Source organism: Delphinapterus leucas, chromosome 4 (assembly GCF_059928025.1).
Source record: "Delphinapterus leucas isolate spDelLeu-1000000601 "Yukka" chromosome 4, BTC_Dleu_Yukka2, whole genome shotgun sequence".
In the NCBI taxonomy this organism is placed as follows: domain Eukaryota; kingdom Metazoa; phylum Chordata; class Mammalia; order Artiodactyla; family Monodontidae; genus Delphinapterus; species Delphinapterus leucas.
Genome location: NC_143132.1, coordinates 3,717,915 through 3,742,959, shown reverse-complemented (window position 1 = coordinate 3,742,959; position 25,045 = coordinate 3,717,915). Strand labels below are relative to the sequence as shown.

Genomic DNA, 25,045 nt, shown 5'->3' with positions numbered 1-25,045 from the left:
AGATGGGGTGCACGTCCCTTGGGAGAGGCCTAAGATGACCCATTGGGGGATGCCTAAGTCATAAAGGTTTAGAACTTCTTTTTATATGCTTAAAAATACGAATTAGCTGTGAACTGGGAAATTAGAGAGCAGATGTGGGTGAGGAAGTCGAGTGCAAGTTCACGGCAGGCTGGAGAAGTGGAGGTCGCTGCTGGCCGGACGGACGGTCAGGCAGGGCGGCCCCGGAGGAGAGCTGGTGCTGGGCTGTCGCGTACATCTGCCATCTGGAGGTCTCACCCGTGCTTGGAGGGAGGAGTGGCCCGCGCGTCTGTGTGACCCCGGCCTGAGATGGGTCCACCTCTGCTCTCACCTGTGCACCTTTGTGCTCCTGATGGCTTTTAGGTCAGGCCACACCCTCCAGTTGTCTCCATCCTCTCTGCAGGCAGGCAGGAGAGAGACGCAGGGGCTGAGCTGGTTCCTCGGCCCCCGGAAGGGTCTCCCTCTGCGCCCAGCCTCTGTCCCGTCGTCCTCTGGAGCTGGGGGCTGTGTCTGTGCGTACCAGGCGCTGTTCCTTCTCTACAGAGTGCAAATCAACCTCAGTTCGATGTTCTTCCTGGCCAAAGTAAAAATACTATTATTAAGATAGAGATGATACTCTACTACCTGATACCCCTGCAAACGTGTTTATTCTCCATCCTGCAGCGGCCCAGAAGCTCAGTGGAAAAGTCAGAATAGTGAACGTCAAGTATTTAGAATCCTTCCGCAATGCAAGCAGCAAGGAGTACCAGGCCTTCCTAGAGCTGTTCTTTCGGATGGTAAGTTGGTGGAATCGGTCCTTATTTTCTCTTGGGATGTGAAGGAGGGAGGTGGTAGCATCCTAGTGGCAGCCAAACGGGACCCAGACCTGCAGGTGCCATAGACTTCTCGTTTCTGAAGGAAGCTGGGACTTCCAGCTCTGGTGTGGTGCCTTTGTGTCCTGGATCTGCCATTAAACAGACACATCAGCAGGTGGGAGACACGCCTTTTCCTCTGCTGCATCCTTACTTCACATTGTTTCCTGTTCAGTGAAACTTCTTTATTGATGCGGGACCCCGTAGAGCAGAAAGCCTCCCCCGGCCTTAAAAAGAAAAAAAATTAAAAATTGAGATCTATTTCACATACCGTAAAACTCACGCTTTTAAAGTGCACGATTCAGTGGTTTAGACTGTATTTGCAGAATTGTGCAACCATCACCACCAGCTAATTCCAGAAAGTTTTCATCCTCTCAGAAAGAAACCCGTTAGCTCATCCTCTGCCCTTCTCTCTGCCCCTGGCACCAGATATGTGCTTCCTGTCTCTGTGGATTTGCCTGTTCTGGGTATTTCATACAAACTGCGTCATACAATATGTGATTTCTGTGTCTGGCTTATTTCACTGAGTATAATGTCTTCAAGGTTCATCCATGTTGTACCAACATCAGAACTTCGTTCTTTTTTATGGCTGGATAGTATTCCACTGTATGGACAGACCACATTCTCTTTATCCATGATCCATTGATGAATATTTGGGTTACTTCCACTTTGGGGCTATTGTGAATAATGCCACTATGATCTGACCTTAAAAAAATTCCTTTTCCTACTCTTCCTTGCAGTGCCCTCCGCCAACCCACTGGCATTCTTTGGGATGGTATATTGTTACAACTTAGTTAGAGGAGCAATCTCAATATTCTTTTTGCTGGTGGTTAGATTACCCTTTGGTGAATAGAGAATGTACTTGTCATGATCTTGTTTGCATAGAGGACGTCTCATACAGTTTAGCTTTTCCTTGTTCTGGGGGTTTAAGACACAGACCAGAGAGAGCTCGGCAGCGCCACCTATTGGTGGAGTCATAACACGGTGGCGCCTTAGCAATGCCGGTGGCCGCGCTGTTTGGTGATTCCGTTCAATCCCATCAGCGTTCCCGATAAAAGTCATGCTGCCTCCAGGAACTGTCATACTGGGACTCCTCTGGATCTGGGATCCTGCTTGATTTATTCTGAGGATCGGGGATCCTGTTTGATTTATTCTGAGGATCTGGGGTCCTGCTTTATTTATTCTAAGGTCCCCAGCTTCTGGCCCAGTGTGTGGATTCAAGAGCTGTTGATGGTTTGGTTCATATGTATATCAGATCTTCCTTAGGTTAAACGATAGTTGCACATCACATTAAACAACAATCACTGAAATCAGTTCACATAGCTCTGGCGGTCAAATGAGGCAGCTTCACTTCTACCCCAAGTTCCTTGATTAATCTCTCCTTTTTAAAACTTTTCATCTTTTGCCTATTTAGGGGGACAGTTTTTGTCTGTCTAGAGTTTCAGGGTAGCAAATAATTATGCAACTTAACACCTACGTAGGACATTAGGACACATTTTGGGAGGTTGTGGGTTAATGTGTCACTTTGTTGTTTGTCAGTCCCTAACAAGGGGCCTGGAACTTCTCTTTGAGACTGGCTTGAGATGCAGATAAAAGTGAGTTTAATCCAAGACTCTGGCAGATCCCTCTCCGGAAATCCCAGAGAGAAAGAGACAGAGAGAGAGAAGACCAACTCTTCCAATGATAAAGGTGGCAGCCATGTGACTGCAGGCGGCTCTGGGGTCTCCGGGGCAGCTGCACCCTCTGATGGGTGACAACAGACTTGCTCACACTGGCTGTCCCAAGGCTGGTAATCCACGAGCCTGTTCCTTGAACCTCATGCAGTTCGGATGCAGACCAGGTTTTCTCTGTGAGGGCAAACCGCGGAGGTGGGCTCTTCCATAGCACATTTGCATTATACGCAGAGTTTAAGGCTCATTACGAGATTGGGTACCTTTCTGGGCGTTTTGGCCATGATGGGCTAGAATGGAATAATATGGTGTGTGATGTAGGATTCTATCCAGATTGATGGAATAATGAACAAGGCTTTTAGAGGCAGGAACTACCTGTCTCACTAGGATGTCCACAGGGAAGCAGTTTTCGGAAAGGCAGCAGGAAGAAAGGAAGGGGAAATGTTCCACAGTATGTGGGCCATAAGCACTGTCCTGGAAAAAGTGGAGTCGGGGAGGTGGTGTCCCTCCCTAAGACCACTTGCTCAGCCCTGCCCTCCGGGGCTCTGAGCTAAGAGCAGCAGATCCTAAATGACGCTGTGAGCCCCCTACCAAGTTACAAGCCCCGTAGGGTGGGGCTTTGGCACTTAGCCCCATGTTGACTGGCTGGCTCTGGCTGGGGGACAGGGCTCCGTGTCTTAGGCCCCACCAGCATTCGTGCTGGGCCTGGGGACTCGGCAGAACTCACCTGTGGCCTTGATATCTTTCCCAAGGTCAGCGCTGCTGCTGGCTGCAATCCCCAGAGGAGCCACCTTAGGACAAGGACCCCATTTCCTCTCTCGGCACGCGGTTCTTCTCACCAGACCTGTTTCTCTAAAGGTGCGGAATTCCTTGCCAGCCTCCATGCTTCAGCACCTGGACACAGGTGGGGTGCAGGTGGAAGTGACCCGCATCTCCAGCGGCAGCGTCGTGGTGGAGTTCAACTTGCTGGTCATCGCAGACGTGGATGTCCGGGAGGTGTCTGCCACGTTCCTGGCCGCCTTTCAGAATGCCTCTCTGCTGGAGGTGGTTGGAGGTGACCCCTTCATAGTGGGTAAGCAGAGGCTGGACCCCGATGGAGGCTTGCTCTGCAAGGGAGAGGCAGTGAAATCCTAGCCACTGGCTTTGTTTCTGAAAGATGCGCCTCCTCTTGACGGCTTCCCTGCATTAGATGAAAATGCGAAACAGATAGGACCCTCATCACTCTTATTGCTCCTATGTTTTGTTTTTTTTTTTAAAAGGCTTAAGGGTTGAAAAATCTTTGGGTGAACCTGCAAAGATTCCCGGGGATGCTGCATCCTTTCTGCAGGCTGCATCCTGCCCCTCCCTCCTTTGCTGCTCTTTCATGGGCTGAGGGCAGACAGGTCCCTCTCTGCTGGCAGATTTCCTCCCAAGCACAGTTTCCAAGGAAACTGTGGAAAATCCTAGGAAAAATAATTGAAAAGAAAAGCAGGGAGAAAAAGCAATTTAGAGTCTCTTCTCATATTGTATTAGTCAGCTGGAGTTGTAACAAAATACCACGGATGGAAACAACAGACATTTATTTTCTCACAGTTCTAGAGGCTGGGAGTCCAAAGATCAAGGTGCCAGCTGATTTTGGTGAGGGCCCGCTCCTGACGTGTAGGCGGCCACCCTCCTGCTGTGTCCTCACATGGCCTTTCCTCTGTGTGTGTAGAGGGGGAGCGCTCTGCTGTCTCTTTTTATAAGGACATCAGTCCTGTCGGATCAGGGCCCCTCCCTAACGACCTCAGTTAACCTTAATTATCTCCTAAAGGGCCCACCTGCAAATGCAGTCACACTTGGGGTCAAGGCCTCAACACACAGTTGTTGAGGACACACAGTTCAGACCCTAGCACATAGCATGCCTGAGAATAAACGATAAAAGGCTTATAGTTATATGTATGGATGAAATCAAAGACAATATAGATGAATATTTTTCTGATCTTTGGAATGAGAAGGGTTAAGCCTGCAGAGGAAAAGTCTGGACTATTTGACTCTATAAAAAGTTAAAGCTCTCATGTCAAACAAAACAGTCACCATTGTAAAGCAAGCAGTGAACCAAAAAGTAATTTCAACAATCTGATGAAGAATTATATCCTAAATAAAGAGCGATCACACACATTGGTAATAAAATACTAAGAACCCAATAGACACAGGCACAAAAGACCCAAATAGACCATATGTGAAAGATGACTCCCACGCGACTAACAAAGATGGAAGAATCAAAGGCATTCCCATTAAAATGAGTTACTCTTTTTGCCCATCTACAAGGAATTTTTTTTTTTTAAAGATAATCCTGATAGGGAAGCAGCCCCTGCACACAGCGCTGGGAGAATAGGATTTGCTCACACTTCCTGGTATTTGTCAAGAGCTGTAAAAATGTTTCATCCACTTTGTTTTTCTTGGGTGTTTTTGTTTTTTTAATTTTTAGTGGAGTATAGTTGATTTACAATGTTGCATTAGTTTCTGCTGTACAGCAAAGTGACTCAGTTCTACACATACATATATCCACTCTTTTTTAGATTATTTTCCCATATAGGTCATTACAGAGTATTGAATAGAGTTCCCTGTTCTATACAGCAGGTCTTTATTAGTTACCTATTTTATATATCGTAGTGTGTACATGTCAATCCCAATCTCCCAACTTATCCCTTCCTCACACCCTGGGAAACCATAAGTTTGTTTTTTACATCTGTGACTCTATTTCTGTTTTGTAAGTAAGTTCACTTGTACCAATTTTTTAGATTCCACCGATAACCTATATCATATGGTATTTGTCTTTCTTCCTTAATGTTTTATCCTGCTCATTGCATGTAGCCCATGTATCACAGCACTTACAGGACTCCATCCTAAGGAAACAGAACTCAGTGTGGACTATAGTTAACATGTAAAGACATTCATCTCAGTGCTACTTTAAAAGCAGAAGACTGGAAATAACCCACAGTCCCGTAATGGGGAAGATAGTAAGTCAATTTTGGTAATCCATGCCATGCACTGTCAGGCAATTATTAAAAATGAGGTTTGCTGAGATAGAAAATATTTCTGACGCAAGGAAATGGGATGGAAGCTGGACTCACATCTGTGTATAAAACGTGATCTTAGCTGCATTGCAGTCTGCCTTTCAAAAAGGCTGGAAAGGAATACACCAACATGCAAACACTTACATCTGGGAGGTGGCCTCATGGGAGCATTTTATTTTCTTTGCTAAGCTGTCCTGGTTTTTATCCATTTTCTGCAGTAAAGCCGCATTATGGTTCATAAGGTAAGTAACTGAGCTTAGAGATGAAAGCAAGTGTGTGCCGGGGTCCCTCTGCCTGATACCAGGGTCCAGGTGGGGCCCATTGGTCTCCTGGTCTCCAGGCAGCTGAGGGGATGCTGAGCTGCCTTCACCCTCCCCCCCTCCCATCCGCCCCCATCATTCTCCTTCCAGAACAGCCCCTGCAGACTTCCTGCCACCTTCCTCTCACCCCCATCCCCGGCAGAAAATCAGGGTACCACCCTCTCTCCCGAACCCTGCAGAACTGGCCATCTTTGCTATCATTTGATAATTTTAACCTTGGTTCCCGAGATGCAGGCTGCCTGTAAACAGTGGGCAGAGCCGCGATGCTCAAGCCTCCTGTGAGGGTTTCCTGTCTTGTTTCCTAAACGCTGCAGATTACGACGAGTGCGACAGAGGGGAGGATGACTGCGCCCCGGGCTCCTCCTGCCGCAACAGCCTGGGGTCCTTCACCTGCAGCTGCGAGGGAGGCACCCCCGACCTCCCCGTGGAATATTCTGGAAGACCCTGCGAAGGTAATAGTCTCAGGATCACCTTGTCTGGAATACGCTCAGATAGTCTGTTCTTTGAAGGACGTTCATCCCCAAAGTGCGTCTTTTCTAAACGAGATTGGCATATTTCTATGTCTTGGGCAAGTTTCCGTGTGTATGAACACGTGCAAGCATGCATATGTGCACACGTGCATGTGTGTACACACGTGCAGTGTTTGCAATGCACATGTGCACAATGCATGTGTGCACACACACGCACAATGCACATGTGCCCACGTGCATGCACGTGTGCAATGCCTATGTGCACCGTGCGTGTGTGTGCACACGTGTGCACCGTGCATGTGTGTGCACGTGTGTGTACACGTGTGCAATGCCTGTGCCGCCCCATCCTTCCACATCCCTCCAGCCTTCTGGGTGGTGCCTCATCTCCAAGTGCTTCTTCTGATGCCCTTGATGAGAAAATATACACATCAACTCAGGTGCGTCCTCTCAGATGCTAAAAGATGATCTTGCAAAACATACAGCCTGTGTGACAAATGACACATGACATGGAAGCGTTTCTACTCAGACCCACTGTCCACGCAGCACTTTTCCCATTAAATGGGGCCTTCGTGGATTCACTGTTGACTCTGAGATGGCCCCTGCCATCCAGGGATCTGCGGTCAAGTAGAGGAGACATGTTTATAGGAGTGAACACAGTGTCTGAAGGAATATGGAATATGCTCTACTTGAGGCAGAAGCAGGAGGCCCCGAGGAGACTAAGTTGTTTCAGTCCCTTGAGTGTGGTCAGGGAAGGCTTCCTGGAAGAGGTGTCTTTGAGCTAGTCTTAAAGGATGGCTCCGACGGCACCAGCAGAGGGGGCTGCTGTGGGGCAGGGTGTGGTGGGTGGGTGCAACAGTAAGAACAGAGCTGTTGAAGGCGGGCATGGTCCAGGCACGCAGCGTGGGCTGGCTGCAGCGTGGTGCCTACAGGAGGTGGGTGGGAGAGAGGGGGAGTACCCCGCCCAGCGAGGCCGGGTGAGGCCAGTCGAGAAGGCTGTGAATGCCATGAGCAGGGGTTTGGACTGCATCTTGGGGCCGGGGAGCCAGGTGAGCAGCACCTTGAGATGAGAGGGCAGGTGCCGGGGCGGCAAGCAGCAGAGCCGGGCCATAGAGGAGGCTCAGGGAGGGCTGAGGTGTGTCCTGGGTCTGCCCTCCGAGGATGGTGGATGCTCTTACAGAGGCTCGTGTTCTTCTAGAGGTCGAAACCCAGCATGCTTTAGTGAAGCAGGAAGTTGGAGTAGGAACAAGGGACGCAAGGATCCAGAGAGTGAACTTCATTAACCCACTTTAGAGATAAGACTCAGGGGCCCCCAGGGGTGATGGCTGATCCCAAGCCCATGGGTGTCAGCCTGGGAGAGTCTGGGAGGGCAGGGGACCCCTCAGTTCCCCAGCCACGGGGGCCACGGTGAACCAAGGCAGGCCCAGCTGCCTGGGCTGGCAGGAACATGCAACACGCATGTGTGTGGCTCTGCTGGCATGTGCGACCCCGGGGTGCGCTGCTGCAGGGTGCAGAGTGGTCCGTCTGCTGTCTGCCCCCTGCCCCGCCCCCACCCTGTACCACGTCGCTGGCCAGGCTCACATGGCTGTCCCGAAGCACAGACCCACCCTATGCCTTTGTCTCCTCGTGTCTTGCAGGCGACTCTCCTGGCAACACACCCCAGACCACCGGCCCAGAGCAGCCCCCTACCCCAGAAGGACCTGGGGCTGCCTCTGTGCAGGGTGCCCGCCCAGCCCCCCAGGGCCTGTCCCCGCGGCTGAACCTGACCGGGGCCGTCAGGGTGCTCTGTGAGATCGAGAAGGTGGCCATCGCCATCCAGAAGCGCTTCCTGCAGCAGGAGTCCATCCCTGAATCCTCCCTGTACCTGGGACACCCGTCCTGCAATGTCAGCGACCACAACAGCACGCACGTGATCCTGGTGGCCGCGTGGGGCGAGTGCGGAACCGTCATGCAGAGTGTGAGGCCGGGCTCAGACCCACCATGGGGCGCGGGGAGGGGGCTCCGGGAGTCTGGATCTCGATCCGGGGAGGGTCCGTGTGTGGCCTGGGGGGCCAAGAAGACCCTGCACCCCGAGGCCTCCGACTCTAAGCGCAGGAGGACCCAGCCAAGGGTTAGAATAGGACCGAGCTCTCACCGGGGACCAGGCTGCACCCTGGTGCAGGGACTCTGGCGGAAAGTCAGGGTTTACAAAAGCCTCCCAGTGATTTTGATGCACAGGCGGGATGGAGAGCCAGTGGGGGAGAAGAAAGGGCAGGAAAGCCGGGAGCCTGTGCGTGAACGTGTGTGCCTGTGTACACGTGTGCACGCATATGAAAACATGTTCATGTGCATGTGCGTAGGTGAGTGAGCGTGTGTGTGTGCATGCATGCACGTGTATAAGAACGTGTCCGTGTGCATGTATGTCGGCGAGCTTGTGTGTGTGTGCGTGTGGGAGTGTGTTTGTGCAAAATGTGTGAATGGTTGTGTGTGCCCGTGCATTAGTGGGGATGCCTCCCACACGTGCTGGGGTGACTCTGGGCTGGGGGTCCTGGGCCCATGCCAGCATCTCTAGTTTGCAGCGTTCATCACGTTGTGGGCTGATGGCTCCAGGTCCTGTGTCTTCAAATGCTGCCTCTAGGCCACAGTGACACTCCTGCACCCCTCACCCCCCATCCTTCCCGCTCCCCACGCTTGGCCCCTGCTTTCAAGGCCATGCCAGGCAGACGCAGCACCTTCCATGGGTTCAGCCAGTGCTGGGCACGGGGGAAGCGGAAGCAGCATCGGGCGGTGTTGTCCCTGGAGAGACGTGAGGTCCTGGCACAGGAGGTGCCATAACCCAGTAGAGCAGGGTGGGGCTGGGCTTCCTGGGCCTGGGGGTGGGGGGAAGGGCCTTCTGGAAGGAGGCTGAAGTGGTCCCAAGGGGTGTACGGGGGGTGCACCACGACCCCAGGGGGCAAGTGCAGATAGCTGATGAGGGAGGCCAGAAATGGGGGAGGATTTACAAGGTGGAGGGTGTCTGAGTGGCTCTGGCCAGTGGGACGGCTGGGTTCTGGGTGGGACGGTGGCCCAAAGGGGAAGGGTCTCCTGTGGGAGGTGGGCTGGGGGAGGGTCTCAGCAGGGGCCCGGCCGTGGCACTGTGGGGAAGGTGGTCCTCAGGGATGCTGTGCTGCTGGGCGGGGGTGGGGCTGAGGGTCTTCGGCTTTGCTTCCTAGCACAGGGGTGGAGAGGGAACAGGGCCTTGAGAACCCCAAGGACCTGCTGGCTGGGTATCTAGCCCCCTCATCACCCCCAGGTCAGGTATTGTCATCCACGTTTAACCAGTGGGACCTGGAGGCTCACCAAGGTCTATGGGGCCGGTGGTCAAGGTCAAGGTCTCCTGGCCTCCAAGGACCAGCCCTGAGGCCTCTGCAACTCTGCCTCTCCAGGGGCCTCGACAGCACGGGGTGGGCAAGGGACCATCACTCTCAGAGGCTCTGGTTGGAGCCCTGGGTGAGCTCCCTTGTGGGGCAGGTGAGCCCAGGCACCGGATGGGCTAGGCTTGCTGATGACCCCAGGTCAAGGGCCCAGGGAGGGGACATCGTGGGCTGAAAGGCTCAGAGCTGGTGTGGGCTTCAGTAGGAAGAGCCCTGGGGAGGGGAGGCAGGGGAGACACAGTGGGAGACTTCTCGCAGAAGAGACCCGGGAAGGGCAGGCAGGGGACATGGGGCACGGGGGCAAAGGCAGCTCCAAGGTACCAGCCTGCCTGGAGGCCAGACCCAGGGCGAGGGCTGGCCAGGCAGCTGGAAGACCACGCGCACCAGTGGGCCCGGCTGGCTGCCCTCAGGCGTGATTCCACCTTCCCCTTGACGGGAGTGGGGTGGCCCTGAGACCCACACACAGGGCCGCTGGGTTGACGGACCAACCGGGACGTCTCCAGTGACCACAGCCTTCGTCAGTCCCCCTCCAACCCCTTCAGCCAGCACAGCTGAAAAATAACCAGGGTTTGGCTTCTCTTTCTTAAAGATTCCTAAGACTCTCACCTGGAGGTGGGCGCACGGAGAGGGGGTGAGCAGCCATGGTGGGGGGTGCAGAGTGCGGGGGACCGCAGCTTCTGGGCGACTTCAGTTCTGAGCCAGAGTCTGCACACAAGCTGGCGGGATCGGGCACAGGTGTTGGCAGAGCTGCTGCTGTGGTTCTCAGGTCCACGTTGGTGCAGGACCTACAGACCTCAAGTGAGAGATGCTAGAAAATAAGACACTCTTGCCGGCAGTGCTCAGGTGCGATGGGCTGGCCAGGCTGCACTCGGGGGAGTCAGCACCTCCTACACGGAGGCACAGACATAAGGCTGCAGGGGTCGGCTCTCCAACTTGCTTGTTTTTCCGAGCTAGACAAACACCTGGTTTAGCAATTAAATTCAGTAAAATTCAGGATCCTTTCAGAGCAGAGGGAAATTCATCTCCTATGAGTCATCCAGGCCCTGGAAACCACAGGAGCTCTTCTTTGTTTTGAAATTTGTCAAAAACTAAGATTCCCCCTGGAGACTTACTTACACAAATACAACAGATTACGTACAGTTAGCAGGTTCTTCCTCCTTTTTGGGGAGAAGGGGGTTAAATTTTATCGACCTCCTTGTTTTTAAAAAAAGTGAAATTTAAGGTCTCATCTCTCAGTTTAATGTACTATATACATCAAACTATGTTTCATACTATCTATGTTTACGTTAAATTTAAGGTCTCACCTCTCAGTTTGATATACCATATTCAGACGGTTTAGAGTATGTCTAGGAAGAGAGAAATTAGCCTGTGCCCCAAAGAGTCACGAAGTACAGAATTATCTTCATAAGTACGTGTAAAATTCTTGTGAAGATAGCAGGGGATTGTCCAGGTTTTCTGAGGCATTTTTCAAAGTGAGTCAAGGCACGTAATGTCCACCACTGTGAGGACACATGTTCTAAACTTGGTGCCTCTAATACAGCCCATCCGAGATGTGGCTTCATGGCTATTGTAAAACTAAATGTGCTGAATGAGGGTCTGCTTCTGAGCTGAAGAAACCACAGGACCTGTAAACATCACGCAGATAATTAAAAATATGAGCTATGAACACAAGCACTTTATTTTAAAAAGCACACAAAGAAGACAGCGTCAATTCAAAAGTGTTTCAATGTTTCCGTTTTGGAAGGTTCAATTAAGAACCTATACACCTTTGTGCCCAGAAGCTGATGCATCAAGAGTCTCTACCAAGGAAAATGAATTCTAAAAATTATTATGACTGTCAATCATTCTAATTTCAGCATTTGTATAAAAACTTAGAGAGACTAATAATAACCAAGAGCTAAAGATTCTTTTTAAAAGGGTTTTTATTCCAGTTTTATTGAGATGTAATTGACATACAGACTGTATAAGTTTCAGGTGTACAGCATGATGATCTGACTTAATACATCATGAAATGATTATTACAGTTTAAATGAACATCTGTCATCTCATATAGATACAAAATTAAAGAAATAGAAAAAAACTTTTTCCTTGGGGTAAGAGCTCTGAGGATTTACCCTCTTCACCACTTTCATGTATAAAGTACAGCAGTGCTAATTATATTTATCATGTTGTACATGACATCCCTAGTACTTCTTTATCTTATAACTGGAAGTTTGTACCTTTTGACCACCTTCATCCAATTCCCCCTCCCTCACTGCTTCCTCTGGTGACCACAAATCTGACCTCTTTTTCTGTGGTTTGTTTGTTTGTTTCTGAAGTATAATTGACCTGCAACACTGTGTTAGTTCCTGTTACACAACATAGTGATTCATGTTTCTATGAATTTCAAAATGATCACCACGGTAAGTCTAGCTCTGATATATCACCAAACAAAGGTATTACATGATTATTGACTATATTCCCCACACTGTACATTTCATACCCATGACTCATTTATTTTGTAACTAGAAGTTTTTACCTCTTAATCTCCGTCACCTATTCCTCTCATCCTCCCCCCCTTCCTTCTGGCAACCACCTGTTCTCTGTATCTATAACTGTTTCAGTTTTGTTATGTTTGTTCATTTGTTTTGTTTTTTTTAGCTTCCACATATAAGGGGTAACATACAGTGTTTGTCTTTTTCTGTCTGACTTATTTCACTTAGCATAATACCCTCTAGGTCCATCCATGTTGCTACAAATGGCAAGATTTCATTCTTTTATATGGCTGAGTAGTATTCCATTATATATATATATATATATATATATATATATCTATAAATATGTATATATTTCAGATCCTCTGCCCAGTTTTTTAATTGGGTTGTTTGTTTTTTGATGTTGAGTTATATGTGTTCTTTGTATGTTTTGGATATTAATCCCTTATCAGATATATTATTTGCAAATATCTTCTCCCATTCAGTAGGTGGCCTTTTTTGTTTTGTTGATAGTTTCCTTGATTGTGCAAGTTTTAGTTTATGTAGTACCATTTGTTTATTTTTGCTTTTGTTTCCCTTGCCTGAGGAGACATATCAAAAAAAATATTACTAAGACTGATGTCAAACAGCATACTGCCTATGTTTTCTTCTAGAAGTTTTATGGTTTCAGGTCTTACATTTAAGTCTTTAATCCATTTTGAATTTATTTTTGTGCATGGTGTGAGTGAGAAGTCCAGTTTGATTCTTTTGCATGTAGCTGTCCAGTTTCCCCAACACCGTTAATTGGAGAAGCTGACTTTTCCCTATTGTATATTTTTGCCTCCTTTCTTGTAGATTAATTGTCCATATAAGTGTAGGTTGATTCCTGGGCTCTCTGTTCTGTTCCCTTGATCTGTGTGTCTGTTTTGTGCCAGTACCATGCTATTTTGATTACTGTAGCTTTGTAGTATAGTCTAAAGCCAGGAAGTGAGATACTTCCAGCTTTGCTCTTCTTTCTAAAGATTGTTTTGTCTATTTGGGCTCTTTTGTGTTTCCATACCAATTTTAGAATTTTTTTGTTCTAGCTCTGTGGAAAATGCCATTGGTATTTTGATAAGGATTGCACTGAATCTGTAGATTGCCCTGGGTAGCATGGTAATTTTAACAATATTAATTCTTCCAATCCATTAATACGTATATCTGTCCATCTATTTGTGTTGTCTTCAGTTTCTTTCATCAGTGTCTTACAGTTTTCTGAGTACAAGTCTTTTTACCTCCTTAGTTAGATTTATTCCTAGTTATTTTATTTTTTTGATGTGATTGTAAATGAGGTTCTTTTCTCTTTCTGATAGTTTGTTGTTAGTGTACAGAAATGCAACAGATTTCTCTATATTAATTTTGTTTCTGCAACTTTACCAAATTCATAGATGAGGTTTTTTGGTGGTGTCTTTAGGATTTTCTGTGTATGGTATCATGTCATCTTCAAACAGTGACAGTTTTTTTTGTTTGTTTTAATGAGAGCCCTGGGTCACACAGCTGTCTTCTTGCTATAACCTCACATGGAGGAAGGGACAAGGGAGTTCTCTGGGGTCTCTTTTGTAAGGGCACTAATCACCCCCAAAGGCCCTACCTCTGAATACTATCACACTGGGGATTAGGTTTCAACAGGCAGGTTTTATGGGGACACAAGCATTGGGTCAACCCAGCAGGAAGCTCGCAGGACAAAACAGCCATTCCTTTATATGTCCTCATCCTTTTAGCCCTGAAGCAGCCTGCCCTGGGAAGGGCATGATCTCAGGTGAGGCTGGCCCTGAAGAAGCTGACAGTTGGAGACCATCTGCTGACTGCACAGCTCACAGCTGGGCAGCAAGTCTTTCCTTGAAGAGGGATCTGAATGGGACATCTCTGTGTCTACCAGAGTCTACCTCTTGAATAGTGACAGTTTTACTTCTTCCTTTCCAATTTAGATTCCTTTTATTTCTTTTTCTTTTCTGATTGCTGTGGCTGGGACTTCCAACACTATGTTGAATAAAAGTGGTGACAGTGAGCATCCTTGTCTTATTCCTGACCTTAGAGGAAATGCTTTTAGCTTTTCACCATTGAGTATGATGTTCAAGAGGCATAGACTCTTTGATGTAAACAACTTTATCAGTTTGTCCAGGTCTGTTTAATATGTACACAAGGAAAATGCACTTGTTCTATAATTTCTTAAAAAACAGCCAGTAAGGAGTAGATGCAGTAGCTGTAGAAGGAAAGAGAATCAAAAAGTCTTTCTATTCAGGGACTTTCAGATCATTGGAGAGTAGACAATTCCCTTCCTGCTCCTCCAAGCTTTGCCCTACAGATGACGTTTTGTTCTCAGACCCACTCATGTCAAGGCTTATTTGGCCATTAGATTTCTCGTCTGTCAGACGCACAGGTTCCATTAGCATTGTTAGTGTCAAAATTTCTATTTTCAGCAAACGCTCTACTGGCAACCTTATCAGGATTAGACCCTTTGTCATATAGCTCGTACTCTGCTTTGCTCTTCCATCCTCCAAGAAGTCCAATAACTTCTACTTTACTTGGCTGTGTATTTCTACAAACTCTAATCCACACTTCTTTACTGGCATAATTTTCAACCATGCCTCTTGTTTCCTCTTCATTCGATGGCTCTGATTTACCTATTTCACACAAAATTCCCCTTGTCTAGTTCTAAACTGTTAAGGCCAGCGACTTTAACAGAAGCAGGGCAATGCCCACTACCAGTCATTATGCATAGTAAGCATTACAACCACAGGTCATCTAGGCTGTCCTTGACTGGCCCCGTGCTCTGTTCTTCTAGTGACACTTTTGGAGATGTCAGTAAGGGGTGTTGATCTTGTAGAGGCCACCATCAGGACAATCAAACTCCAAGCCACTAGCAAGTAAAGCACTTCAAATAGGTGGTTACAACTTCAGGCATTTTGTCAAACAAAATGTTTAGCTTCAGTATAATGGTGGCAATTTTCACAGACATTTTAATCTCTTCCTACAATGCTCTCCACTGAATCAAATGATGAAATTGCCCATCTCAGGGTCTTCATCACTATTTTTGGCTCTGGAGAAATTTTGGAGCTCTCTTTGATGTTGGCAAGCCCATCTTCTTGTACTGGTATACAACTGCCTGAAAATCTTCTCTTTTTCCTGATAAACGTTCACATTCTGAGTATCCAGTCCTTAATACCAGCTGACCTTGGCAGCATTTCTCTAGCATGAAACTGATTAGCTCTGCACTTTTTTTTTAATGGCCTTAACCTCATTAACGCTAACGGGCATCACAATTCTCCCTGGAGACTTGTGTCCACAGGCAAGAGCTGTGTTATCATTTCACACCCCTGAGTCCTCTTCCAGACCACATTCATTTTCTTTAGGTTGCCCTCCGGACCCTTGGTTCTGTGTTAGTGTCCCTAGAATTAGAAAGAATGCAGTTTGATGAGTCGCAGACTTTAACCGATTTATTTTAACTCGATTTCTTTGCTAAGGGCTAGCTCTCTAATTTTCAGAAGTGTACTTGGGGATTATTTGGGGAAGAATCTCATCTATTGTTTGGGGTATCGTCTGATCTAGTTTGTCTCTGGTTCTCTTTTAATGAAGAAAGCGGGTACAGGAAGTAGGCTAAACCGGACGTCACGACGTTATGTTCTCTTTTGCAATTTATACTGGGAAAAAGTTGTCAAGGTTTTCATATTTGGGGGGATAAGCTTTAAACAACCCCTGCACCCAGAACTGTGGTCCGTAGACATGTTGGGGGCCTGCTGGGGCCCGGGAGCTCACTCATTTCCCGTCTGCGTTCAGAACATGACGAATACGGTGGTGAGGACCACGCTGAGGAATGACCTGTCCCCAGAGGGCATCATCCATCACCTGAAAATCCTGAGCCCTATCCACTGCGCCTTCCAGAATGACCTCCTGACGTCATCGGGCTACACCCCAGAGTGGGGGTAAGTGCAGAGGCGTCTCCCCAATTCCCTGCAGCTCACGTTCCTCCCAGCACCATCACTTGGGGGTTTCTTTAGGGTTTTAATCACTTGAGGACCCTTCTGAGAGACTGAACATACAAAAGGCAGTGGCCAAGACTTGATTAATAACTTCCTATTTTTCTCAAACAGTAGGTCTACTGGAACAACAGCAGGAAAGGAACACAGACTCCTGGTGCCTGCCCGCTGAGGGGCTCTTAGCCAGCTTCCCTAGATTTGTCCCCATCTCCAGTTTAGAACCAACCAGGGAAAGCCACATCTGTTCCCCTAGCCAGTCACGTAGGACGCCCCCATCAGGGCATGCCTCTCTCCCCCTTTCCCCTGTGAAGCTCACCCCTCCTCTGCCTGCCTTTGAGTCTCCACTAAACTCTAGTGACTGGGGCTGACCCCAGCTCTAGCCAGCTCAAAAAAAAATAGCCTTTCTTTTCTTGTTCTCATTTGGGTGGTCTTCTTTTAATTCCATCTTTCTTTGGAGTATTTTGGGGAGAAAAGGGAACAGGAGGGTCACAGAAGCAGACCCCCGCCCGCAAATGCTCCCTCTTGCAGGGTTTACACCGTCATCGAGGACCTCCATGGCGCTGGGAGTTTTGTCACTGAAATGCAGTTATTTATTGGAGACTCTCCTATTCCTCAAAATTATACCGTGTCTGCCAGTGATGACGTCAAGATTGAAGTAGGGCTCTATAAACAGAAAAGCAACCTCAAGGTGGTCCTGACCGAGTGCTGGGCAACGCCATCCAGCAATGCCAGGGACCCGGTCATGTTTGGCTTCATTAACAACAGGTAGGGGTACCCACCCCCTCTGTGTAGCCTTCTTTGGACCCTCTGAATTTCCAGACACGCATGGATGCAGACCCGGGTTTTAGGTGGCACCCTCAGGAGACCCTCCTCTTGGTAACCGGAGATCTAGCCATCCTTGCCTTCTTGTAGCCTAGTGGGGATGCTCCGTGTGCACTCAGGTGCACGGTAAGGAAACTCACCTGGGAACAAGGACAGGAGGGCCAGTTTAGAACTAATGAGTCACTTTGTCTCTTCCCAGCTGCCCTATCCCCAATACACACACGAATGTGATTGAGAACGGGAACTCCAACAAGGCCCAGTTTAAGCTGAAAATCTTTTCCTTCATCAACAACTCCATAGTCTATCTGCACTGCAAACTCCGCATCTGCATGGAATCCCCTGGAACCACGTGCAAAATAGTAGGTGTTTTGCTGTTCTAAACCTCTGGACTCACCCTCTTTGTTATGAGGAGGGTTGCTCTGTGATCAGAAGCCCAGGGCCTGGGCATTTCTGGGGCCAGACTTCAGGGAGGAGGTGCTGGGCCCTGCAGACTTGGCCCTTAAAAGACATGAAATGAGGTTTTAATGGTGGGCAGTCCTGGGTGAGGACCAGTGTCGCTGGGGGGCTAACTTGAGTCCTTCCTTAGACCTTACCATTCCACTGGCCATCACATCAGACATTCCTTGTCATGGTGCTGTAATGCTTCTCCTTCGAGGTGATCGAATGCATACTTAGGTGTAAAAATGTTATTTTAATTTGAAATTATTTTTAGCAAGTCGGTGGCACACTGCTGAATCCTAGCCACTGGGTTATTTAATCAGGTTTTTGTTCTTTCCCGTTCAGCATTTATGCTGGGATTATGAATAACTACATTCTCATTTCCTCAGAACTTTGAATTTGAAATGTGCTTTGCACTTCTGGGTTGGAGAGTTATTCTTCATCCACAGACAAGTATGTGAAGTGACTGTCATGTGTCACCTGTGGTTGGGGAAAGCATGGAGGGCTCTGTTGGCCTTTGGTTCAGCAACTGCATATGTCTCTCTCCTTTGGGGACACGTTTGTTCCTGTGCTCCTTATAAATATTGGGCAGTTTTCCTGAGTGATCAGGGCCAACCATCAGTCAGGATGCACAGCAGAAGAAATCCAGTGAGCCCTGATTTTGCTGTCACTTTTTCTCAAACAGCAGGTCTACTGGAACAACAGCAGGAAAGGAACACAGACTCCTGGTGCCTGCCCGCTGAGGGGCTCTGAGCCTGCATCAGCCCCTTAGAAACCCTAGGGTGTTAATGACCACGACAGCTTTGACAGGGAGCGGCCGGTTCTCAAATTCTCTACACTATGAGCTTCACGTATTTCTTTCCAAGCTCCTCTAGGATGGGTGTTGTATTGGTTTCCTGGGGCTGCTGTAACGAAGTACCGCAGGCTGGGCCGCTTAAATAACATAAATCTACCCTTCCACAGTCTAGAGTCTGGAAGTCTGAGATCAAGGTGTCGTCGGCTGGGCCGTTCCTTGTGAGGCTGTGGGAGAATCTGTTCCAGGTCCAGCTCCCTGACTGATCGATGTCACCTTCTCCCTGTGTCTTCACATGTCTTCCCTCTGTGCATATCTGTGTCTGTGTTCAAATGTCCTCTTTTTGCAAGAACACAGTCCTATTGGATTAGGGCCACCCTACTCACCTCATCTTAAGGTGATCATCTGTGAAGACCCTATTTCCAGGTAAGGTCACGCCCACAGGTACTGAGGTTAGGACTGCAACATCTTTTGGGGGACACGATGCACCCTATAGCAGGTGTATGGTAGACAGATTCTATCATGTCATTGAAACTTTTCATCAGGCCCAGGTGTTAAAAGGAGCAGGTGTCTGCCACGGGCTGTGGAGAACAAAGGGTGACTCTGAGACGATGACCCCAGGGGCCAAGGGGCCAGAGCTGGAAACTGGAGACAGCACAGGGGGCTACATCTTGCTTCCTCCAACCCTCCTGCTGCCCAGCCCTCCCCCATCCAGTTGGGCACCCTGCCTGCACAGCCCCGAGGCCCAGGTGGTCCAACCTCCCCCTTCCTCCTTCTCCCCTGACCAAGCTCATCCATCGTGACTTGACGTTTCCGGCAGGAAGGAACATGTACGAATCAGAGTATCAACCCTGATAGTGGACACATTTCTCATAAACATTGTTCAGCTAATTTGTACTTCTTCTCCTTTTAAAATTACAGAACTGCGACGACTTTAGGTCACTGAGAAATGGTGAGCCCTCTGCAACGCACCAGATGTCCTGGGGACCCCTGATTCGATCCGAAGGTGAGCTGGTGACTTGGTTTAGACAACTAAACTTGGGTATTGATTCAGAAACTGCTAGCTGTCCCCAAATATCTGTTTTCTTCTCCTTCCATGGTAATAGAACCCCCAGTTTTTAGGGGACAGGTGGCTGCCAGGAATAAACACTATAATTCCAAACTGACCTTACAGCAAGAGTGGCCATATGAGTGAGCTCTGGCTAATGAGATGCAAAAGAGAGTGTCAAGTGACAACTTTTTTTTTAACATCTTGATTGGAGTATAATTGCTTTACAATGGTGTGTTAGTTTCTGCTGTATAACAAAGTGAATCAGTTATACATATACATATATCCCCGTATCTCCTCCCTCTTGCGTCTCCCTCCCACCCTCCCACCCCTCTAGGTGGTCACAAAGCACTGTGTGCCTGCCTTAAAAACATCCGGTACCCACCCATTCAGGGGAGGCAGCTGCAGGCAGCCTCCATCTGGGGGCATGAGCACCGTGGAGGCGGGAGCCGGGAGCCCCAGGACACCGTGGAGCGAAGCTGCAGGGCCAGGCCTGGGCTCTGACCTCCGATGTTTATGCCAGAAAGAAATAAGCTTCCATTTTCTTTGTCGCTGCTATTTTGGGTTTTTCTCTTCCTTTCGGCTAAACCTAATCCCAGTTGACTTTCCTTTTTTATTGTTTTTCTTCCTAACTTGGATGGCCCTCCTTGCCCCTCTATTTTCCCATACAGGAACTTCCGGGTTTTGGATGCAGGCTGTAAACCGGGATGGGTGTGCTAACCAGGGCTTGGGAAGGGAGGTCTTCTGTTTTTTTTTTTTTTTTTTGCGGTACGCGGGCCTCTCACTGCTGTGGCCTCTCCCGTTGCGGAGCACAGGCTCCGGACGCACAGGCTCAGCAGCCATGGCTCACGGGCCCAGCCACTCCACGGCATGTGGGATCTTCCCAGACCGGGACACGAACCCGCGGCCCCTGCATCGGCAGGCAGACTCTCAACCACAGCGCTGCCAGGGAAGCCCCAAGGGAGGTCTTCTTAGCCAGTGATATTCAACTGCTGGTTCTCATCCAGAGGATTTTGGAAATGAAAACAGAAGTCCCAGGTCCCAGGCCATGCCCCAGGCCAACCAACTCAATGTCTCTGGAGCTGGATTCCAGGCCCTGATGTTTGCACTGGTCCTCGGACGATCGCGGGCCTGGGTCCTGGGACAATGTGCTTTTCCTATCCTCTTCATTGTCTTAAATGGCTGAGAACTGATGGATCTAATATGAAAGAGAACGTATGTGAATTGCATTCTTATTTATAGAAACAGAACTTCTATTTATTCGTAGATATTACAGATAATGTCAAAACCAGAGTGGAAAAAACACTGGGTTTGGAGTCAGGAGGGCTGTGTTTAAATATAGGCTCTCATACTTCTGAGCTGTGTGGTCTTAGGAATATTCCTGAGTCTTCTGAGTCCCATCCAGCCATCCATCATTCCTCCATCCATCCACTCACCTACCCACTTATTCATTATCTCCTCTAACTACTGTATACCAGGCACTGTGCTTTTTCTCTATATCATAGGAGTTACTACAACAGTCCTACATACCTGGCCAATAAGATTACAGTAAATAAAAATCCTCTGTGAGGCTAAAATTTGTGATGCTGGAGCTAGGTTGCCTGGAGACAAAACTTGGGTCTGACTTGGGGCATGCTGCAGTTACCTCATTTGCCTCATCTGTAAAATGGGGACAACAATAATGAAGATGGTAATTCCTAGTTCATACAGTGTGTTGTCCATAGCAATTACTGGTAAGTGTTATTTATTATCCTTCCTAAGCGGTAGTGCACTTCACTAACACAACCATTGCAGAGAACCCCAAACACAATAAGGGTATAGATGGTCAAGCTCAATGACAAGGATTATAATTATTCATTTTGTTCTTCATTCTTTCTCATTGTATTATTAGCTTTTTTGCTTCATAACTGTGTCATACAGATGTACAGAAACATCATTTAGAAACCTGGAATCTCTCAGCTGGTAGGCAGGTGTTTACATTTTACTAGTGTGCAGTAACAGAAATACCGCCGCAGACACAGAGTGAAAAGAGGCTGGCAGACAAGTACCTCCGGGATTTTATCTCTGCCCCTCCCACTGGGCACCCATGACCTGTCTCCTGCTATCACATCACTTCTACTCTGGGGAAGAATGAGAACTCTGGGAGATCTCAGGGAACATGTCCAAGCTCACACAGCTATCACCTGGACAAGCTGGGCCTCTTCCAGCAGTTCCAGCCTTTTCCTAACCCACCCAACCTTGGTCTCCAGGGGCTGCCCTGGCTTCCTTTCCAGGCGTCATTCCACCCCAGCCTTCACACCACGGGTGTTAGTTTTCTGGGGCTAGTGACACAGGAAACTAAGAATCACAAACCGGGTGGCTTAAAAGAACAGAAACTACTCTCTCACAGTCTGGAGACCCAAGTCCAAGGTCATGGCGTGGGCAGGGCTGGTTCCTTCCGAAGTCCCTGAGGGAGAGTCCGTTCTAGGCCTCTCCCAGCTCCTGGTGAATCTGGTCTGGTAGCCTTGGCTTGTGGTTGCATCCCTCCAGCCTCTGCCTCGGTATCACATGGCTTTTCCTGAAGGTCTCTGTCGTCTTACAAGGACACCAGTCGTTGAATTAGGGGCCTCTTCTGCTTCAATATAACTTAACTAAAGATGTCTGCAATGACCCTATTTCCAAATAAGGTCGCATTCTCAGGCACTGGGGGTTAGGACTCAACATACGTGTTTTGGAGGGATACACGTCAACACATAACACTGTGTGTTGGCAATTTTAAGGCAGCATCCAACTGGTAATCGTTCCTGAATCTGTGCTACCAACAAATCATATATCAGCACTGTAATTTTTGCACTTCAGTTTTGGAAATCATCCATGGCCATTTGCTTTATAGAGAACATTATTTCTCACTCACTAGAGCTGTTGTTGTTGTTGTTGTTGTTTGCGGTACGCGGGCCTCTCACTGTTGTGGCCTCTCCCGTTGCGGAGCACAGGCTCCGGACGCACAGGCTCAGCGGCCATGGCTCACGGGCCCAGCCACTCCACGGCATGTGGGATCTTCCCAGACCGGGACACGAACCCGCGGCCCCTGCATCGGCAGGCGGACTCTCAACCACTGCACCACCAGGGAAGCCCCACTAGAGTTTTCTGTGTGAAGAGGTAGAGAATGTTTGAGATTAATGTCTGTGGGATCCTGAAATGTCCCAGTGGGAAGGGTCTGGAACAATTATTGAGGCAGCTCAGAAGTGAGGGGCCTGGGTGTCCCCAGAGAACAGCTGAGCTGGACCTCAGACCTCTGGAAGGACCTGGACCCTCTGGAAGGGGCCAGGGTTATATGTACCCTGCTCCTGGGTTATTTGCGTGGCGGGAGGTCCTTCATCACTTTCCCTCACCAAGACGTGTCCCTTTCACAAGAGCAGCGATAGGTTAGTGTCTTTGCGAAAAGATTGATCATGTACATCACCACCGTGATATCACAGCAGCCCTGTGCGTGGTGCCGTCTGCTCTTGCTATCCTGGGGGAGGACCAGTGTCTTTTATTTAAGCATCTCGTCCATCATGGACTGACAGGTGGTTACTATGTTTAAGGAAATACCCCCACTGATGGTGCGGGTCGCGTTGCGACACAGGCTTCCTCTCTATTTGTAAGCATCTCTCCTGGACCAGTAACCGTTCCTGGACCATGGTAACCAGTGGACGGCACCGGCCTGTGGACCCCACTCGGAGCAGCTCTGAGTCAGTGGCCAGTTAAGAGTGCTCGGCTGCAGGGAACAGAAACCCAGCTGGAGAGGCAGCGACCGAACATGTTCGGTCATCTCTGTAGCTGCCAGTCTGGGGCTGGGGCTGGGCTCCACGGGGCCAACAAGGGGGTCTCTTCTGCCTTTCTGCTCCAGCATCCTCAGGGCAGACAGCCCCCCTTGTGCTCACAAGTTGGTCCCCTACTTGAGGCACAGGAGGAGGGGGAAGGGTCCACTCTGGCACTGGAGGATGGATTTAAGATCCAGCCATGAAGGGGTTGTCAGGAAGCTGGTGCCCCAGAGTCTGGAGGCCTCAGGTTCCTTGGAAGGTTGCAGCCGCTCCAGCAACTGTCCCCAGTATCCCTATCCCAGTGTGGTCCTCCCTCTGGAGGAGGGGGTTGCCCGGTTCCAGCTGGCCCACCATCCAGGCAGTCGGGTGGGAGCCTCTTCTAGGCCATTGTTGAATCACTTTGGTGTCTGCACTCGTCTGAGCTATGACTGTGAGACCCGAAGCAGCGGCCACTTCCGGAAACAGCCCCAGAAATGGAAAACAGGATCTCCAGTGTCCCTTATTGTCCAGGAATGCTTTCCTACCCAGACCTTTCTGATAAGCTCCTGTGGTAAAATTGAGATAAAATTCACCTAATATAAAGTTAACTGTTTTAAAATAAATAATTGGGCGGAATTCAGCACCTTCACCACCCTTCTCTAGTTTCAAAACATTTTCATCACCCAAAGTAGCTCCATGACCACAGGAGGGAGTGACTCCCCAGCCCTTCCCCTGCCCCTGAAACTACCTGGGTTGGCTTCCTGTCTCTGGTTTCCCTAGAAACAGGGTCACACGACGATGTGTGGTCCTTGGAGACTGCTGCCTGTCACTCAGCACAATGGATGTTTTCAAGGCTCATCCATGTCGTAACCTGTGGCCGAATCTCATTCCTTTATGGCCGAATATTATTCCACTGGGCGGATGGACCACATGTTGTTTATTCATTCATCCTTTGATGGATTTGGGGGCTGTTTCCCCCTTTCGGCTGTGCTGGATATGCTGCTATGTGGCCGCGTGTATGAGTATTTATTGAGTCCCTGTTTTCAGCAGTTTGGGGTCCAGGCTCTCCTGTGCTTTCCTGCCCCCGAGTGCGGGGAAGGCCAGCTTCCCAGTGCTGTACAGTGTGTGGGCACAGTGTGTCTCTGTGTGGGGCACGCTGAGGGCTCTGCCCCGACCTGGAGAGCCTGTGGCTCCTGCGCGGCCTCCTTCCTCTTGGTCAGTGATTATCCAGAATGTGGGCAGGCAGACCTGTCCTGGCTGCTGTGCTCTCCTGGGCTTGGGGCGGGGGCACGGGCACGCTGAATGTCTGATGCGTGAGAGCTTGCTCCATCGCGGGTTCGTCCCGTCCCGAGCCCTCCATCCAGGGGCGATGCTGGGGCCCCGCTGGGACCAGGCCAAGCTGCTTTGGGCAGACCACCCACCTGCGCCTGTTTCATCCCTGCAGGAGAACCTCCAGCTGCAAAGCCCGGCCTGCGAGCCAGTTACCTGGTCCTCATGCTGGTGGCTGCCTTTGCCTTGGTGGCGGGGCCAGCTGCCCTTCTCATCATGCACTACCAGAGAACGACCGGAAAATACAACCTCAAAACCCAGTCCGACAACTTCAGCTACCAGGTGTTCCACGAATAAGGAGCCCGGCTGCCCGCAGGTGGGTGAGGAGGGAGGCCCGTCTCGTCTGATGCACCAGTCCTGCCTTTGCCGCCGAGGGTGCCTGCACAGTGCGTCCCGCGGGGTTTGGCAAAGGGTAGATTTGTGGGTTTCGGCGGCTCATGCCTGTGATACTGTGATTTATAATCAGAAATATATACTTGGTCTTCACCCACTGCTCCTGGCACAGAGCTCCTGAAACCCTTGGAATTTCCTAAGTGCTGAGGGTGGTAAAGGTGTTTTTGTTATATTAGTGAGGTGACCTTTGGCCTGTGCCTTAGAATGGGGGCCGGTTGCTGGGAGAGACTGCC

The 25,045-nt window shown here is 49.3% G+C and overlaps 1 protein-coding gene and 1 pseudogene across 1 annotated transcript in view; one reads left to right on the top strand and one right to left on the bottom strand.

Annotated features, from left to right (window-relative positions):
* The window catches only part of UMODL1 (uromodulin like 1), a 61,871-nt gene extending 37,155 nt beyond the window's left edge, over positions 1 to 24,716 (top strand). Inside the window, exons 13-21 of the mRNA XM_089910212.1 lie at positions 682 to 794; positions 3,398 to 3,611; positions 6,212 to 6,349; positions 8,002 to 8,321; positions 16,026 to 16,171; positions 16,754 to 16,990; positions 17,247 to 17,406; positions 19,200 to 19,284; positions 24,535 to 24,716. Coding sequence (XP_089766338.1) covers positions 682 to 794; positions 3,398 to 3,611; positions 6,212 to 6,349; positions 8,002 to 8,321; positions 16,026 to 16,171; positions 16,754 to 16,990; positions 17,247 to 17,406; positions 19,200 to 19,284; positions 24,535 to 24,716 — 1,595 coding nt within the window. The remainder of the gene's footprint in view (positions 1 to 681; positions 795 to 3,397; positions 3,612 to 6,211; positions 6,350 to 8,001; positions 8,322 to 16,025; positions 16,172 to 16,753; positions 16,991 to 17,246; positions 17,407 to 19,199; positions 19,285 to 24,534) is intronic.
* On the bottom strand, positions 14,279 to 16,008 carry LOC149749255 (ubiquitin carboxyl-terminal hydrolase 1 pseudogene; annotated as a pseudogene).
* Positions 24,717 to 25,045: the final 329 nt, after the last annotated feature.